Source organism: Entelurus aequoreus, linkage group LG09, assembly GCF_033978785.1.
Source record: "Entelurus aequoreus isolate RoL-2023_Sb linkage group LG09, RoL_Eaeq_v1.1, whole genome shotgun sequence".
NCBI lineage: Eukaryota > Metazoa > Chordata > Actinopteri > Syngnathiformes > Syngnathidae > Entelurus > Entelurus aequoreus.
In genome coordinates, this window is record NC_084739.1 from 10,209,373 (window position 1) to 10,230,267 (window position 20,895).

Below are 20,895 nucleotides of genomic sequence, written 5' to 3' on the forward strand. Positions count from 1 at the left end.
TATATATATATATTGCAGTCTACTTTAGTTGTTTTATTGACTTTACAACCCCCTAGCGCTGTATTGTGCTATTTTTGTTCTGTTTCTGTACTTGTTGTGTTTATTATTGTTTCTTTAGTTGCTTTATTGAGTTTACAACCCCCTAGCGCTGTGTTGTGCTATTTTTGTACAGTTTCTGTACTTGTTGTGTTTATTATTATTGCTTTGCTTGTTTGTAAATGTTAAATATTATTTAAAAAAATAAAAAAATAAAATTATATATATATATATATATATATATATTTATATATATATATATACACACACACACACACACATATATATATATATATATATATATATATATATATATATATATATATATATATATATATATATATATATATATATATATATATATATATATATATATATATATATATATATATATATATATATATATATATATATATATATATATATATATATATATATATATATATATATATATATATATATATATATATATATATATATATATATATATATATATATATGTATATAATACTACAGTGATAAGTAAATACCAGGAGTATATTTTATTGTATAATGGAAAATATAAATATAAATAGCACTGTTTGTATTATTTGGCTGGCATACCTTGCCTGCAAAATACTCCTGGGAATCGTTAAACAAGAAGTCAATTATTTTATAAAGCTGCTAATTTAGGCTTACAATTTAAATAAAGAAAGACAATCTAATAATATTCATCAGTGAGTTATTACATATGTATAATTGTGGCTCTTAAAATATGCTACATACATACAATACTGTATTGTATCTATACAACTACAATAATAACAATTGAATTGAATGTATTGTCAATACATTCAATTCAATTGTTATTATTGTAGTTGTATAGTTAACTCAGTAATTCTCACACCGTGGTACAAGACCACTGGTGGTATGTGTGCTCTTGTTAGAGACACAATTACATTAGAAACATACTGTCTACACTGTACTGTCCAAAAGTCTTAAAACACCCTGAACCAAAATGGCTACCACGGCCTTCTGCAGCACCATACACAAATTATTTTGACAATAGAAATCTCACATTATTCAGAAAGTTATTGATTGATTGAAACATTTATTAGTAGATTGCACAGTACAGAACATATTCTGTACAATTGACCACTAAATGGTAACACCCGAATAAGTTTTTCAACTTGTACCATTAATCAATTAATGGTACAAATATATACTATTATCAACCTCAAGTTGATATAAAGTAATACAAATTAAAAAAAATGTTTTATGACTTTTCTGTCAAAAACAACTTAAGTTTTTTTATAGTAAAACTGAAATATGCAGTATTTAGTAATTAGCCCTAAAAGATCAATAATGCAGGACACCATTGATTTTAATTCTTTCATATTTTTGAGTAATCACAGTGAAAAGATAAATAAAAAATCACTAAATATATTTGGAATCCAAAAGGTGCCCCACTCATAAAGTGATACATTTTTATTAGGTTTTTCTTTTACTTTCAACAATTAAGTTACGAGATCAACTTCAGATATATCTGTCCATTTTATGCTGGAACAATTATTTTGTTTGTTTTATGCGCTTTTGTCAAATAAAATGTTGATGTTTTTATATGGCTACTACACAATATATGCAATATTTACCACATAAAACATTTTAAGGTGAAATATTTGAAGTCATTGGAGCCCTGAAAATAATTCATTATAACATGGATTTTTTGTCATTATTTTTGCTTTTTTGAGCAATGGCAAAAAAAGAAAAAGAAAGAAAGACAAAATAAAATAAAAAACAGCCTACATGGCAGCTTTTGTGTCAACATTGCAACTTTTTCTCGTCAGATTTCACCTCATTCCACTTTTTTTAATGTTCTTTTTTTAATTTTACAATAGTATTTCCAGAATGTGTGGCGGGCCGGTAAACAATTAGCTGCGGGCCGCAAATGGCTTCCGGGCCGCACTTTGGACACCCCTGATTTATGCAGTATATCGATGTAGTTCCAGTATGGATTTGACTTAAAATTTTTGGGCCTTTATTTTGGAACAAACCCCTGACTAAGTAACCAGGACCGTTAACACAAAAGCAACCTTAAACCTAAAAAATAGACACAATTAAATGTATTCATTTTGGGGAGGTAAATAACTACTTAAGTTCAACTAAATGTGTGTTGGTATGTCATCACCATTTTTCTCTCGAAGCAGATGTTCGAGTCTCCGACACTCCCTGAATGTCTCATCGTTTCACTGCGCATGCGCATTTACCCTCCGCCCTGTGTCAGGTCTCCCTCAACTTGAACTCCTCTCTTCGCGGCTATCCCTCATCGGAACCTGCATTCAATCATGAGCTTCACCGTGGAAGAGAGGGGGAACCCCAACTCCCTGAGCTACCGCCTGTTCTTCAGTAAGTAGCGGACGCACAATTATATAAAATATGTTTATTTTCCTCTTTTTAAGGACGTGAGTGAGCACGTCAATGCTAGCCGTAACCTCCCACGTGTCACTTATTCATTAAATGTTGCCATAAGATTTCATCATATTGGACTCAACTTTTCCTTGCATTCTTCACTCTACACTCTTTTTTTATTTATTTATTTCTCCACTGTCTGTATTTCATGCACATTAACAGTTGTATCAAACCGGTTTGTCAGGTCGCCTAAACGAATGGAAGATTGTCTCAGAACGAAACCTATTATTTAGGGATGGGAATTTTCGGGGTGATACCTACACGACCCTTCGATATCGCACAAGTTGTGTATCGGCTTGTGATCTACATCATATCTCAGCCAAATCGAACTCGGTTTTATCAATAACCACTCAAATGAAGTGGATAATCTCCATTTGTGGGCGCTTACAGTTGGGCAGGAGACGATCTTTGAACCCAACATGACACTAGTGTGCTGTAATAAAATGACTCTATAAACCAGTGTGCCGCGGCACACTAGTGTGCCGTGGGAGATTATCTAATTTCACATATTGGGGTTAAAACATTTTTTTCAAACCAGTAATTATAGTCTGCAAATGATGTTGTTTTTGTTGAGTGTCGGTGCTGTCTAGAGCTCGGCAGAGTAACCGTGTAATACTCTTCCATATCAGTAGGTGGCAGCCGGTAGTTAATTGCTTTGTAAATGCAGGTAAAAAGGTGTCTTATGCTTAAACCAAAAATAAACAAAAGGTCAGTGCCCTGAAGAAAAGGCATTGAAGCTTAGGGAAGGCTATGCAGAACGAAACTAAAACTGAACTGGCTACAAAGTAAACAAAAACAGAATGCTGGACAACAGCAAAAACTTACTGTGGAGCAAAGACGGCGTCCACAATATACATCCGAACATGACATGACAATCAACAATGTCCCCACAAAGAAAGATAAAAACAACTGAAATATTCTTGATTGCTAAAACAAAGTAGATGCGGGAAGTATCGCTCAAAGAAAGACATGAAACTGCTACAGTAAAATACCAAAAAAAGAGAAAAAGCCACCAAAATAGGAGCGCAAGACAAGAACTAAAACACTACACACAGGAAAACAGCAAAAAACTCAAAATAAGTCACAGTGTGATGTGACAGGTGGTGACAGTACACCTACATTGAGACAAGAGCTATATTGATGCATGCTTGGTTATGGTTTAAAGTCATATCCAACAATTGCGACAACAACTTTTTACTGTCAACTGAATTTATGATTTCTGCTGGTGGTGTGCCTCCGGATTTTTTCAACGCAAAAAATGTGCCTTGGCTCAAAAAAGGTTGAAAAACACTGCTATAAACATCCATTGTAATGAGTGGCACGAGGCAATTTCCTGGTGTAGATTTAACTGCCTCTACAACAAAGAATATTAGACTTAGACACATTTTAATGATCCACAAGGGAAATTGTTCCACACAGTAGCTCAGTTAAAAAAGATGGAAAGTGCAAGGATGGAAAGGATAATGCACGTATAAAGTAGACTAAAAATGTACCGTAGTAGCAAAATAAAATATAACATATGTAATATTTACATATTATATATACAGTATATGATATATACTGATATATTATATTCTAGTTTTATGTAGGGGTGTAACTGTACACAACATTTTTGGTGAGGTACGTACCTCGGATTAGAGGTCATGGTTCGGTTCATTTTCGGTACAGTAAGAAAACAACAAAATATAAATTTTGGGGTTATTTATTTACCAAATTTGCAAAATTTTCCACCAAAAATATTTTTCTTAGTGGAATATTTGATGTGAAGTAATGGGAACCTTGGATAGGTCAATAATTCATAATAAATAAATGATAAATGGTAAATGGGTTATGCTTTTCTACCTTCAAGGTACTCAAACCGCTTTGACAGTATTTCCACATTCACCCATTCACACACACATTCACACACTGGTGGCGGGAGCTGCCATGCAAGGCGCTAACCAGCAGCCATCAGGAGCAAGGGTGAAGTGTCTTGCCCAAGGACACAACGGATGTGACTAGGATGGTAGAAGGTGGGGATTGAACCCCGGTAACCAGCAACCCTCCAATTGCTGGCCCGGCCACTCTACCAACTTCGCCACGCCGTCCCTATGTATGTAGGGGTGTAACAGTACACAAAAATTTGGGTTCGGTACGTACCTCGGTTTGGAGGTCACGGTTCGGTTCATTTTCGGTACAGTAAGAAAACAACAAAATATAAATTTTGAGGTTATTTATTTACCAAATTTGCAAAATCTTCCACCAAAAATATTTTTCTTAGTGGAATATTTGATGTGAAGTAACGGGAACCTTGGATAGGTCAATAATTCATAATAACATTGATTTTGATTCAATATTATGTTTTTTTGAGCAATGACAGTTTGAAAGAAAAAAAACAGCTTTGTGTTATTAGTCAACATTGCAACTTTTTCTAAATTTCATTTAACCTTAAAGCTTTTTTATTTCACTTTTGTTATGTTTTTGTTTGTTTTAATAGTATTTTTAGAATGTGCCGTGGGCCTTTAAAACATTAGTTGTGGGCCGCAAATGGCAATATTTTGACACCCCTACAATAGATAATAAAAAATAAAATCTGATAAATCTATGGATAAAAAGCAGAGCTTGGCGACGCACGCGCGTTTATCATACCTCTCTCATTCTCTCTCTGTCTCTGCCCCTCCCTCACCAATGCTGCTGCGCGCACGTTTTGTTTTTAACCCCTTCTTAACCCTGAACGTACATTGAAAATACACGCAACCCTAACTCAAAATGCCGGACATTTGAGGCATTTAAGAAACTCCGCACTGACAGCTCCGCAAAAGAGGACATGTCCGGTGAAAAGAGGACGTATGGTCAGTCTATCGTAGCCCGTTAGCTGTTAGCATGCCATGTGTTGTGCATTGTTTACACAACGTGCGTTACGCTACTTAATATGTCCGTGTGAAAACTTGTTCGGTACACCTCCGAACCGGAACCGGAACCCCCGTACCGAAACGGTTCAATACAAATACACGTACCGTTACACCCCTAGTTTTATATAATATATACAATATATAACATTACCATGTACAATATTACAGTATATGTGAAGTGAATTATATTTATATAGCGCTTTTCTCTCGTGACTCAAAGCGCTTTTACATAGTGAAACCCAATATCTAAGTTACATTTACTAAGTTGCAAACCTAGTGGTTAGAGTGTCCGCCCTGAGATCGGTAGGTTGTGAGTTCAAACCCCGGCCGAGTCATACCAAAGACTATAAAATGGGACCCTGCTTCCCTGCTTGGCACTCAGCATCAAGGGTTGGAATTGGGGGTTAAATCACCAAAAATTATTCCCTGGCGTTGCCCACTGCTCCCCTCACCTCCCAGGGGGTGATCGAGGGGATGGGTTAAATACAGACGACAAATGTCACCACACCTAGTGTGTGTGTGTGACAATCATTGGTACTTTAACTTTAACTTAAACCAGTGTGGGTGGCACTGGGAGCAGGTGGGTAAAGTGTCTTGCCCAAGGACACAACAGCAGTGACTAGGATGGCGGAAGCGGGGATCGAACCTAGAACCTAACTTTCTGAGACTCTTATTTTGTTAGCGCAGGCAAGATGAAGCAGGGCTTTTATTGGGAAGACAGGAACTGTGCAGTCGGTCTTTATATATTCAGCGGCCCTAACTGTGATGTGGCCCTAGAGTTTTGACGGCAGGTACGGCGCGAGTGTCTGTTGAAATAAAAACTGTTTCTCGCCTTCCTGTCGGTCATTTTTTCTTAATAATGAGCTCGCAGCAGCCAGCGTCATCAGCCGTGAATGTCAATCAAGTGACGTCATAGTAAAGATTGATGATCGCAAATCATTTTTTAGGTCAATTTTTTTTTATGCCTGGCTGGCGATCGACTGACACACCCTCCGCCATCGATTGACCGGTAGCTCGCGATCGACGTAATGGGCACCCCTGTCTTAGATTGGACTAGATCTGACCAATCTAAGTCTATGAGCACGAACTGATAAAGCCTACTTGGATGGGCGGCGAAACGTCTTTTAAGACAAACCAAACAGTCCACTTGCGATCGTTTGAATGCCCTGAGATACCAGTGTTCTGTTTGTTAGCCAGGTTCAATGTCAACGTAAGCATCTGCCAATGTCTTTACAGTGGTCCAAGTTCTTCGATACAACAGGAGCACTCTAATGTTGTTAAGAATTTGCTGCAAAAATGTTTGCCTCCCAAGTTTTGAACCGAACTCGGGTTCCCCCCCGGGCCGCCAGTTGAATAGCCCTGTTCTACAAGATGGAGTTATGAGCTGCATTTGAAGTGTGGTCAAACTGGTTCATCTACCTCTGTTAGCGCTGTAAAATTTTAAAGGCCTACTGAAATGACATTTTTTTTATTTAAACGGGGATAGCAGATCAATTATATGTGTCATACTTGATCATTTCGCGATATTGCCATATTTTTGCTGAAAGGATTTAGTAGAGAACATCGACGATAAAGTTCGCAACTTTTGGTCGCTGATAAAAAAAGCCTTGCCTGTACCAGAAGTAGCGTAACGTCGCAGGTTGAAAGGCTCCTCGCATTTCCCCATTGTTTACACCAGCAGCGAGAGCAATTCGGACCGGGAAAGCGACGATTACCCCATTAATTTGAGCGAGGATGAAAGATTTGTGGATGAGGAATGTGAGAGTGAAGGACTAGAGTGCAGTGCTGGACGCATCTTTTTTCGCTCTGACCGTAACTTAGGTAAAAGGGCTCATTGGATTCCACACTTTGTCCTTTTTCTATTGTGGATCACGGATTTGTATTTTAAACCACCTCGGATACTATATCCTCTTGAAAATGAGAGTCAAAAAACGCGAAACGGACATTCACAGTGACTTTTATCTCCACGACAATACATCGGCGAAGCACTTTAGCTACGGAGCTAACGTAATAGCATCGGGCTTAACTGCAGATAGAAACAAAATAAATAAACCCCTGACTGGAAGGATGGACAGAAAATCAACAATACTATTAAACCATGGACCTGTAACTACACGGTTAATGTTTTACAGCCTGGCGAAGCTTAAAGGCCTACTGAAACCTACTACTACCGACCACGCAGCCTGATAGTTTATATATCAATGATGAAATCTTAACATTGCAACACATGCCAATACGGCCGGGTTAACTTATAAAGTGACTTTTAAAACTTCCCGGGAAATATCCGGCTGAAACGTCGCGGTATGATGACGTATGCGCGTGACGAAGTCAGAGTAACGGAAGTTATGGTACCCGTAGAATCCTATACAAAAAGCTCTGCTTTCATTTCATAATTCCACAGTATTTTGGACATCTTTTGCAATTTGTTTAATGAACAATGAAGGCTGCAAAGAAGACAGTTGTAGGTGGGATCGGTGTATTAGCAGCGGACTACAGCAACACAACCAGGAGGACTTTGTTGGAGCGCTAGCCGCGCTAGCCGCCGACCTCACCTTGACTTCCTACGTCTCCGGGCCGCCAAACGCATCAGGTGAAGTCCTTCGTCCTTCTGCCGATCGCTGGAACGCAGGTGAGCACGGGTGTTGATGAGTAGATGAGGGCTGGCTGGCGTAGGTGGAGAGCTAATGTTTTTAGCATAGCTCTGTGAGGTCCCGTTGCTAAGTTGCTAAGTTAGCTTCAATGGCGTCGTTAGCACAGCATTGTTAACCTTCGCCAGCCTGGAAAGCATTAACCGTGTAGTTACATGTCCACGGTTTAATAGTATTGTTGATTTTGTATCTATCCTTCCAGTCTGGGGTTTATTTTTTTGTTTCTATATGCAGTTAAAGCACGATGCTATCACGTTAGCTCGTAGCTAAAGCATTTCGCCGATGTATTGTCGTGGAGATAAAAGGCACTGAATGTCCATTTCGCGTTCTCGACTCTCATTTTCAAGAGGATATAGTATCCGAGGTGGTTTAAAATACAAATCCGTGATCCACAATAAAAAAAGGAGTGTGTGGAATCCAATGAGCCAGCTTGTACCTAAGTTACGGTCAGAGCGAAAAAAGATACGTCCATCACTGCCTCTCTAGTCCTTCACTGTAACGTTCCTCATCTATGAATCTTTCATCCTCGCTCAAATTAATGGGGTTATCATCACTTTCTCGGTCCGAATCTCTCTCGCTCCATTGTAAACAATGGGGAATTGTGAGGAATACTAGCTCCTGTGACGTCACGCTACTTCCGGTACAGGCAAGGCTTTTTTTTTATCAGCGAGCAAAAGTTGCGAACTTTATCGTCGATTTTCTCTATTAAATCCTTTCAGCAAAAATATGGCAATATCGCGAAATGATCAAGTATGACACATAGAATGGATCTGCTATTCCCGTTTAAATAAAAAAAAATCATTTCAGTAGTATGCTGTTGCTAACAACGCCATTGAAGCTAACTTAGCTACAGGACCTCACAGAGCTATGCTAAAAACATTAGCTATCCACCTACGCCAGCCAGCCCTCATCTGCTCATCAACACCCGTGCTCACCTGCGTTCCAACGATCGACGGAGCGACGAAGGACTTCACCAGATCATCGATGAGGTCGGCGGCTAGCGTTGGATAGCGCGTCTGCTATCCAAGTCAAAGTCCTCCTGGTTGTGTTGCTGCAGCCAGCCACTAATACACCGATCCCACCTAAAGCTTTCTTCTTTGCAGTCTTCATTGTTCATTAAACAAATTGCAAAAGATTCACCAACACAGATGTCCAGAATACTGTGGAATTTTGCGATGAAAACAGAGCTTTTTGTATTGGATGCAATGGTGTCTGAATACTTCCGTTTCAACGATTGACGTCACGCGCATACGTCATCATACATAGACGTTTTCAACCAGAAGTTTCGCGGGAAATTTAAAATTGCACTTTATAAGTTAACCCGGCCGTATTGGCATGTGTTGCAATGTTAAGATTTCATCATTGATATATAAACTATCAGACTGCATGGTCGGTAGTAGTGGGTTTCGGTAGGCCTTTAACTCATGCATATTACACTTGTTGTACTGTTGTTTACATGTGTAGTTTGCTCCTTAGCGCTGTTACATTAGCTCTGTTGCTGCTGTGTTGTACAATGCACTTGTTGATAAGTGACCTTGTGGTCAAGGAGAGCTGTGGTTTCCTTTCTACTTTCTCATGCACTCCATAGCATTATTGTAGATAGGACAGGATTGACTTGATTTATCCTACAATGGGGAAATTATGTGGTCGCAGTGCAGATACAAAAAAATCCACAAACAAAGTAAAAAACGTGAAAACAAGAGGTAAAAACCAGCTTCAATCCAACAACAGTAATCTCTTGTTTATTGCTGTTAATTGGTGCCGAACAAGACCGCGACAATTGATTTCCCGGGAAGCAGGAATTATTAAAGGAAAATCTAATATTTTCATAACTTCTATCCAAATTAATTTTGTTAACATTATTGATTGATTGATTGATTGATTGAGACTTTTATTAGTAGGTTGCACAGTGAAGTACATATTCCGTACAATTGACCACTAAATGGTAACACCCGAATAAGTTTTTCAACTTGTTTAAGTCGGGGTCCACTTAAATTGATTCATGATACAGATATATACTATCATATATACTATCATCATAAGAGACATTAAATTAATTAAACCTATAGTCACTCTTTTTATACAACAAAATGTTACCTGAGAATGAGCCACGATACTGAACAGCATGCTCTGATTGGTTCGGTCTCATCCCGTGGCCAATAATTTTAAAAGTCACATTAAGAACGTGTAAAACCCTGAAGGCAAACCTAGGCTGTTTTAAGATTATAAGAAACTGCTTAACTCTTGGCTGTGCTTTTACTTTTATGAATTCAATGATTCTTTCACACATACACTACCGTTCAAAAGTTTGGGGTCACATTGAAATGTCCTTATTTTTGAAGGAAAAGCACTGTACTTTTCAATGAAGATAACTTTAAAGTAGTCTTAACTTTAAAGAAATACACTCTATACATTGCTAATGTGGTAAATGACTATTCTAGCTGCAAATGTCTGGTTTTTGGTGCAATATCTACATAGGTGTATAGAGGCCCATTTCCAGCAACTATCACTCCAGTGTTCTAATGGTACAATGTGTTTGCTCATTGGCTCAGAAGGCTAATTGATGATTACAAAAGCCTTGTGGAATCATGTTCACACATCTGAAAACAGTTTAGCTCGTTACAGAAGCTACAAAACTGACCTTCCTTTGAGCAGATTGAGTTTCTGGAGCATCACATTTGTGGGGTCTAATAAACGCTCAAAATGGCCAGAAAAAGAGAACTTCCATCTGAAACTCGACAGTCTATTCTTGTTCTTAGAAATGAAGGCTATTCCACAAAATTGTTTGGGTGACCCCAAACTTTTGAACGGTAGTGTATCTTATGGCTTAACTACATGGTCCCAGGCACACCAGTCATCAATCAAAACCATTGAGTGTCTTTATAACCGTGCCTTGAAAGTCAGAGACAAGAAGAGTATACGATATCATCATTGCCAATTTTTAACCAAATACAATATTTTAAGTTTTGCCAATTTTATTTTGTTACACACAGTCAAACTGTTTTTAAATGCTTGGATAACTCTGCTCCCCAATTGCTCTGCAAGGCAATTACAAGACTGCAAAGTGGTAGCAGATCTACCACCCGAGCAATGTCAAAAGGCAACTGTTACGTTCCATTCCGTAGAACATCTTTTGCCCAGACTGCCTTATCAATAAAAGGAGCACAACTATGGAACTCTCTACCTGACACTTTGAAAAGTATACCTGCACTTGTCACTTTCAAAAAACAAACAAAATTGTGGCTAGTTGAGAAACAATCGTGTTCCCATGTTAAGTTTTTACTAATTTTTACTATTTGGTTTTTATCTAGTCTGCACTTTGTCTGTGTTATCATTATTATCGACTCATCTTTGCCTTATTCTTTTTATTTTCCTATTTTAATGATGTTAGATCTGTGTTGTTGTTGTTGTTGGGGACAAGTGTTGTAAATTAGCTATGCCTACAAACACTACTACATTGGATAACTGTTTCAGATGTCTATGTTTCTGTATCTGTCCCTATTTCAAATAAACCTTTATATGTAAATATAACACTTTAGTATTACATTGTTTATGCTTGAAAAAGCCTAATATAGGGCAAACATGTTGTAAAATATCCTTACAAAAAAACTGAAAAAAATGCGCGATGTGGTGCTATAGTTTGACATAATTAGAGCATTTACTGTATTTCTTCTCAAATTTTGACAGGCACTATATTTGTCCTAAATGCATCATTATTAACGAATGTTTTCCTCTTTTTTTATTGTCTTCCAGAAAATCCCGAGGGGAAGTACATCTCACCGTTCCATGACATACCAATATATGCCAATGAGAAACAGGTATAATAACACCAAACTTCCTTGTTAATGTCCTCAATGTTGGAAATACAGCCATTCCAATTGAGCCGCCCACTGCAATATTACAATAGCATTAGGTAATGTTTACCAGCAATGTGAGGTCATAGTCTATTGGGCCATGGAAATACTGTATCTCTTGTGACTTGACTAGTCATCTGTCCCTCCCTTCACTGAAGCCAATTACAACAATAACTCTATTGTTCGTTCTGTTTAAATGTCAGTAGTGTAAATGACTGCCAGTAAAGGATGGTGAATAATGTTTTTCTCTCTTCATAGGACCTCTTTCACATGGTTGTTGAGGTGCCAAGATGGACTAATGCAAAGATGGAGGTAGGTGCTGCTTGCTTAAAGTAGTCAAGTAAGTAACTTGACTTAAAGCACTGCCTTTGGATAAAGCAAAGTTACACTATGTATATATCCATTCAGGTTCTCAAAATATTCATTTTCACGTTCATTTGAAATGAATTCCCTCTATAATTGTCAAATAATAAAACATGTTTATTAATACACCTCACTGTACAATGGAACAAAATTAAGTTAGCAGCTCTCTTATAGTAACAGAAGAAAATAAAGTGTTCTTGTCTCTCATAATGATTGGGATTGATGGGCAGAATTCCAAAAAAGGTGCAGTTCCCCTTAAGGCTTAGTGGCTACATGCGTGGACAGCACCTTTTAGCTCTTATTTCCAAAATTGTGTACACTACTGAATTGGGGTCTTATGGCCGCTTATGTGGACACTTATACTGCCATCTGGTGGTGTCAGAAGAGTATAACATACAATGGAATTTGGGGAAAAAAGTGTGAAAATAAGAATTAGCATGTCACTAAACATGAAGTACACGTTTGTGTACTTATGGACTAAGTACATCATATCAAAAGATGATTCTTAGTTTTTATTCTAATTAGGGTCCAATAAGCCCAAGCAAAGACAAATAAAAAAAAGCATGTAAACAAACAGCTTGGGCCGTAAGAAGTTAACAAGAGAACATTAAGTTATTTACTTACGAGTTTTGCTTTCACTTCGGTAGGCGCGCATGCGTTCTCGCCTTATGACACGCCATTAAAACAACATTCTCCTCCATGTAAGTGTGCTCTGATTTTAAATATAATGTAGACTTAATTTTACTTGTAATACATATATCACTATATCGAGGGACAAGCGGTAGAAAATGGATGGATGGATGCACATTTGTGTTATGATAGATAAAGTCAGCGGAATGTTGGACAAAATACACATTTCTCCATAGCTCGTTTTATAGAAAGGTTCGCTTTAAGCTAACAAATAAAAAGGCTGTTCTACTCTACGCTAAAAACAAGACAACATTCAGACTTACACAAACCATAAACACACTTCTGATATTTGTTTATTGTTAAAATTGTCCACTATTTGTTGGAAATAATATATTCTATCTTCACTATGTAAAGCCGCTAACATCAACAGCCAAATCTAACATAAAGTGCATGACTGTAACTAATTACTCACAATAATTCGACACCCCTAAAAATAAGTAAAATAAGGTGAAATTGTATTTTGTGAAATATAAAAAACTGTTATTGATTTTTGTGTGTCATTTTATATTGACTTAGTAATTTTATATTAGAAACATTAACTATTTCACCAATATGTTTGTATGCAAATATATACACAACAGGCAACCATTGCAGTATGCAGATATAACAAGAATATAAAATAGTTATATTTTATATTGAGTATAAATAGTTTTAGGAGCAATAATTAATAACTGGACTTTTGTTGATCATTTGGAATCAAAAATGGCTTGTATGAAAATGAAAAGCCTCTCGATTGTGCTCCATACACCAAAATAAAGTCTTCCATCATTCATTGAGTTTTATCATTTAATTACGACAGAAAGGTCAGATTGTACTTGGTCAAAAGTTTTAAAAAATGCGTTACAGTATCATAAGAACATAAAGTCCTGGTGCCTCGGTAAAAAAAAAAATGTGTATGACTCCCATGAGCTGGGAGGACTGCATCCATAAGTCTTGACAATGATTCAAGTAACTCATTAGCTAGGTGCACATGGACACAATTAATCGGATAAAAGCCTAACCAGAATAAAAATGCTTTATGTAAACACCCCGTTCGGAATATTCTGATCACACACGTTTGGATTGTAATTTGATTCCGATCGAGACGGGTGATATATGCCGATAGTCTTTCAGATCGAAGCGCACTTCTTCCAAGTTCGGGTTGAAATTATCCTCCCTGACCGTGTCTTTGACGTCATTTATACTTTAGTGGTGGAGGAGGGATTATATTTCACAGTCTTAGAATGAAGCGATTGTCTTGCTGCTGTCTCTCCCCATTCAACATACAGAAGTAGCGTCATATACTGTTGAGTTTGTTGCTCTAAAACCAGGACCGGCAAAAATAAAAGTAAGATCAGGAGTGCCATGTGTTGATGTAACGAAAGAAGGGATCCAGTTGTCGTCTCAACGAGTTGTTTTTATTCACGACCCTACAGCTACTTTATGTGCTAATTGCTAGCCTCAGGCACGTACACAGAGTGTCGTAACATGAAGACGTGCGGCAACCCACACATATCACAACAGGGCACAGAAAAGCTTAAATTCAGAAAGAGAGGTAAAACAAAAGTAGTGAACAGAAGGAAAAATGTATAAATAAATAAAGTAAATACAAACAACAGCAACACCAGCACAGAAGAGAGCACAGAGCCGGAGCTTTCTCTGAAAATGGTCGCTTTCCTCAAATGCATTTGTCCATCTTTTTGCGCCGCCTTCGGGGAAATCGAAACCGAAAGTTAACTTAGCGTATGTGTTGGGCAAACACACATTCTTGTCCACTCTCACCCTGCGCGCCTGGTACATCCCAACACCATTAAAACCAGAGAGAATAATGTGTCTCTGTGTGCGCACAGATAAGAAACCGGGTGAGATCATTGTGTTTATCTTCTCCGACGCAAAACCAAAGCCAAAACTGGTAACTTTTAAGATGGTCCGTTTTGCCCAAATATAGGGAAAATATTCCCTTAACATTAAAAAAAAATAACAAAACACCACACGATCAAATGAACGTGGAGGTAAATGAATGTCTCCATGGTGACAGCTGCGTTGCACACACTAAATTCTGATTTAATAGGGCAGTCTGCATCCCTTTTGCACTTTTTTATCAGTTGTACATGCAGTCTTGGTAGATCATTGATTGATTGATTAATTGAAACTTTTATTTAGTAGATTGCACAGTGAAGTACATATTTCGTACAATTGACCACTAAATGGTAACGCCCGAATAAGTTTTTCAACTTGTTTAAGTCGGGGTCCACTTAAATTGATTCATGATACAGATATATACCATCAAATATATACTAACATCATAATACAGTCATCACACAAGATAATCATCAGAGTATATACATTGAATTATTTACATTATTTACAATCCAGGGTGTGGTATATGGAGAGGGTGGTGGGGGGTTAGGTTTGGTTGGTATCAACACTTCTGTCATCAACAATCAACATCAACAATTGCATCATCAGAGAAATGGACATTGAAACAGTGTAGGTCTGACTTTGTAGGATATGTACAGCAAGTTGTGGACATTGGCAACACACCCGCTAATAGTCCACACAATTTTATAGTTTCCACTTGTTTTTTAGGATCTTAGTAGATCATGCCTGTGGACTTCAGGCTTTTGATGATCAGCACTTTGATCTTTGGTTGAATCTTTGGCATGTTGTGAAGTGTCAGGTTGCACTTACCGCTGGGAGGTCACAAAACTAATAAAAGCACATCCTTATTCCTCCAGATCGCCACAAAAGACCTCTTGAATCCAATAAAACAAGACGTGAAGAAGGGCAAACTGCGTTTCGTTGCTAATGTTTTCCCACATAAAGGCTACATCTGGAACTACGGAGCCATTCCTCAGGTTAGTGCCTTTTTTTTTCCACTCAAACTGGACATTTTTAAAAAGCAACTTTTTTTTTGCTTATTTGTATGCATGTCTGTGTGTTTAAGACTTGGGAAGACCCAGGGCACAAAGATGGCGACACCGGCTGCTGCGGGGACAACGACCCCGTTGACGTCTGCGAAATTGGCTCAAAGGTACACAGAGCAGCCCCCTTTATGGTTCGAAACCAAATAACTCATCACTAATCGGATCCATCTAAAAACACAATGGTGTTCACAGCAGTGGCTGTAGGCAACCTCCTAAAGCACTTCACAAGAGTAGTACCATGAAGGGTCGGTATCCACTAGCTTTATCTACCTCCATTTCCTCTTTTCCACTCACTCTTAAATCATTAGTAAAGCTAAAAGTATACTTCCTATATAAAAAGAGTCAGCAATAACAGCCTGTGTCCAATTCCTTCCTACTAACGCCTGGTCCTCATTACTGATTAGCTAAACCAGGGGTGTCAAACTCAAATACAGAGTGGGCCAAAATTTAAAACTGAACAAAGCCGCTGGCCAAGGTTGAACAAATGAACCTTTTAATAGGGACCCAAACAAGTATTGCATTGAATATTAAACAAGCAAGGCTTATATAACTTTATAGTGACATGCAAAATCCAGTTTCAAATAATAATAATAATAATAATAATAAAAAAATATCAATGGCATATCAAATACAATTTAAATAAAAATTGAATGCCTCTTTTCTATTTGCAGCCTTCTGAGGTAAATATCAACATTAACTTTTTCCACAGGCTAATACATTTGAAAATAAAATAACAATGAATAAACCAACCATTCAACTCTTTAAACTGCTCAGTTTGCAACACATTGATCTAATCTGATGTGCCCAAGCCAGATACCTGGCATCTTTTCTTGGATGCAAGTTCATTAATGTCAGGGCTCAGGCTTTGAGCTGAGGCAACCTTCATTATCGAACGAAGGTGTTCATCAGTCATTATATCTCGTAGTGCACCCGGACCACAGTCTTGGGGGCACTACCTTTAATGTCCTCTACGAGCTGTTGTCACGTCCGCTTTTTAAAGATTAAAGAGATTAAAGTACCAATGATTGTGACACACACACTAGTTGTGGTGAAATTTGTCCTCTGTATTTGACCCATCCCCTTGGGGAGCAGTGGGCAGCAGCGGCGCCGCGCCCGGAAATCATTTTGGTGATTTAACCCCCAACTCCAACCCTTGATGCTGAGTGCCGAGCAGGGAGGAAACGGGTCCCATTTTTATAGTCTTTGGTATGACTCGGCTGGGATTTGAACTCCAACCTACCGATCTCAGGGCGGACACTCTAACCACTAGGCCACTGAGATGGATTTCATCCATTCTAACAACGTGCCGGCCCAGTCACAAAATATGTGCGGCTCCTGCACGTACACGCACGTGAATGCAACGCATACTTGATCCACAGCGATACGGGTTACACTGAAGGTGTCCGTATAAACAACTTTAACACTGTTAGAAATATACGCCACACTGTGAATCCACACCAAACAAGAATGACAAACACATTTTGGGAGAACATCCGCACCGTAACACAACATAAACACAACAGAACAAATACCCAGAACCCTTTGCAGCACTAACTCTTCCGGGACGCTATGTTTATGTTGTGTTACGGTGTGGATGTTCTCCCAAAATGTGTTTGTCATTCTTGTTTGGTGTGGGTTCACAGTGTGGCGTATATTTCTAACAGTGTTAAAATTGTTTATTTGGGCACCCTCAGTGTGACCTGTTTCGCTGTGGATCAAGTATGCGTTGCATTCACTTGTGCGTGCGTGCAGAAGCCGCATTTATTATGTGACTGGGCCAGCACTCGGATGAAAAAAGCGGACGTTACCATTTTCGGGAGGGGCACTGAAATTAGGAAGTCTCCCGGGAGGTTTGGCAAGTATGAGAATTAGCGGTGAATGCGGTGTTACCGCGGCACCGCCGCTGTATATAATCGGCGGGCCAGCTCTAGTGTTAATTTGATATCGCCTCAAGGGCCAAGTCAAATTACACGGCGGGCCAAATTTGGCCCGCGGGCCAGAGTTTGACACCCAAGAGCTAAACAAACGCCGTGGCAACAATCAGAACATTTACAAGAGCGGGTTTTAGATTTTGCCCCTTTGTCATTGTGCTAATGACCTGTTCAGGTGTGTTCCCGCGGAGAGGTGATCAAAGTGAAAGTGCTCGGCGTCCTGGCTATGATTGATGAGGGCGAGACCGACTGGAAAGTGATTGCAATCAACGCTGATGACCCTGAAGCCAACCAGTTTAACAGTAAGGACTTGTAAATAGCTACTTATTTTTCCTTTGTCATTAATCATTCTGATATTTCCCCCTCCCCCCCCGGTCTGCAGACATCAGTGATGTCCAGCGACTGAAGCCTGGCTATCTGGAGGCCACGGTCGACTGGTTCAAGAGATACAAAGTGCCAGATGGGAAAGCTGAGAACCAATTTGCTTTCAATGAGGAGTTCAAGGACAAGGTTTCTTCTTAACTTCTCATTTTGTCAAGTTGCATCTTAAGCTAGTTTCTGCTTCTATGAAAATAATTTGACCTGCTAATGGAAAACAAATCATTAGACTTATCACATATTAGTTTTACAATTGAAGTTGAATTGCTGAAATGAATGGACTTTTAGACGATATTCACATTTTTTGAGTTTCATCTGTATATATGTATATATATATATATATATATATATATAGTATATATATATAGTACTTATATATTTATATTTATATATATATATATATACACTACCGTTCAAAAGTTTGGGGTCACCCAAACAATTTTGTGTAATAGCCTTCATTTCTAAGAACAAGAATAGACTGTCGAGTTTCAAATGAAAGTTCTCTTTTTCTGGCCATTTTGAGCGTTTAATTGACCCCACAAATGTGATGCTCCAGAAACTCAATCTGCTCAAAAGGTCAGTTTTGTAGCTTCTGTAACGAGCTAAACTGTTTTCAGATGTGTGAACATGATTGCACAAGGGTTTTCTAATCATCAATTAGCCTTCTGAGCCAATGAGCAAACACATTGTACCATTAGAACACTGGAGTGATAGTTGCTGGAAATGGGCCTCTATACACCTATGTAGATATTGCACCAAAAACCAGACATTTGCAGCTAGAATAGTCATTTACCACATTAGCAATGTATAGAGTATATTTCTTTAAAGTTAAGACTAGTTTAAAGTTATCTTCATTGAAAAGTACAGTGCTTTTCCTTCAAAATAAGGACATTTAAATGTGACCCCAAACTTTTGAACGGTAGTGTATATATATATAGTATATATATATATAGTACTTATATATATATATATATATATATATATATATATATATATATATATATATATATATATATATATATATATATATATATATATATATATATATATATATATATATACATGTGTGTATATATATATATATATATATATATATATATATATACATGTGTATATATATATATATATATATATATATATATATATATATATATATATATATATATATATATATATATATATATATATATATATATATATATATATATATATATATATATATAAAAAGATACCGGTACATACGTATACAGATGAAACTCAAAAAATTTGAATATCGTCTAAAAGTCCATTCATTTCAGCAATTCAACTTCAATTGTAAAACTAGTATGTGATATAAAATCATTACATACAAAGTAAAATATGTCAACATTTTATTTGTTATAGTTTTGATGATCATTGTGTACAGTTCATGAAACCCCAAATTTTCTGAAATTTTCAATTTGAGGTTTTCATAAGCTGTAAGCCATAATCATCAAAATAATATCAGAAGTCTTAAAAAATCTTAAATTGCATGTTATGAGCCTATGTCATATATTAGTTTTGCCTCGTAAATCTAATTGCTGGTATAAACGAACATTTGCACAACAATAACATTTTTAGTTTCATCTGTATAATATAGAACTAAAATATAAATGCATCAAATATAAGCTTGTAATTTACTAAATTGATTTGCCCACTAATCCAAAGAGGTTCATTAGGTCTTCAAAAAGTTATGCAATTGTGTTATTGTTATAGCCAAAATTGCATGATTTGCCCACTGTTTTATGTTATTTTCCCAACCTAAAAGACTTGTACTTCACTCTTTTAGTTTCTGGCATGGGACATATCCACGAAAACGCAGATATTTGCGTTTTAAACATTTATTTTCGTGTCAAAATATAACTTCTGCGTTTAAAAAAAATGAAATATCAATAAAAATATGATTCAAACAAAATGTGTTGAACGCTCTCCTCAGCCGCAGGTACTCGCTGTTCCTACTCAAAATAAATATATAAATACATACAAGAAAAAAAATAGGACCAGGCAAGCTCGCTAATTAGCTAACCATCTAGCTAGCTTACTTGTCGTCGCCTAAATTCGCCCTTCGAGCCACAATGTTGACGGCTTTCCACTTTGTTGCTAATCATATTGGGATAATTACAATCCGAACACTGTTAGTTACCGACCAGTTGTAGTTCTACAGTATGTATTATTAGCCAGCAAAATCATTTATTTTGTAAACAGATTTCACACCGGAAGTATATTATCCGAAAGGTGTAGCTAAAAGATAGAGTTGCAAAATGAGAAACGTTTTATGAGTTCTTTGTAGAGATGTCCGATAATGGCTTTTTTGCCGATATCCGATATTCCGATATTGTCCAACTCTTAATTACCGATTCCGATATCAATTATTATTATTATTAACACATTATTATGCCTAATTTTGTTGTGATGCACCGCTGGATGCATTAAACATTGTAACAAGGTTTTCCAAAATAAATCAACTCAAGTTATGGCATACTTGCCAACCCTCCCGTTTTTAGCGGGAGAATCCCGTTATTCAGCGCCTCTCCCGACAACCTCCCGGCAGAGATTTTCTCCCGACAAACTCCCGGTATTCAGCCGGACCTGGAGGCCACGCCCCCTCCAGCTCAATGCGGACCTGAGACTGAGTGGGGACAGCCTATTCTCACGTCCGCTTTCCCACAATATAAATACGCTTGCAAGTTCCAAAACGAATGGAAACAAGAATTTCAGTTCATCCAGGACAG

General features: G+C 37.5%; 2 protein-coding genes across 3 annotated transcripts in view; one reads left to right on the top strand and one right to left on the bottom strand.

The window, feature by feature from the left end:
• The window catches only part of cuedc2 (CUE domain containing 2), a 466,641-nt gene that overhangs the window by 68,477 nt on the left and 377,269 nt on the right, over positions 1–20,895 (bottom strand). The window lies entirely within an intron of this gene.
• Positions 1–20,895, top strand: part of ppa1b (inorganic pyrophosphatase 1b) — a 64,625-nt gene that overhangs the window by 38,479 nt on the left and 5,251 nt on the right. The window contains exons 2-8 of one of the 2 annotated variants that reach the window (XM_062058036.1): positions 2,300–2,421; positions 11,777–11,841; positions 12,136–12,189; positions 15,648–15,767; positions 15,857–15,943; positions 17,943–18,069; positions 18,150–18,277. In XM_062058036.1, coding sequence (XP_061914020.1) covers positions 2,361–2,421; positions 11,777–11,841; positions 12,136–12,189; positions 15,648–15,767; positions 15,857–15,943; positions 17,943–18,069; positions 18,150–18,277 — 642 coding nt within the window. In that variant the 5' untranslated portion in view covers positions 2,300–2,360. Of the gene's footprint in view, positions 1–2,204; positions 2,422–11,776; positions 11,842–12,135; positions 12,190–15,647; positions 15,768–15,856; positions 15,944–17,942; positions 18,070–18,149; positions 18,278–20,895 lie in introns of those variants that run through there. The other variant, XM_062058037.1, reaches the window with a different exon arrangement.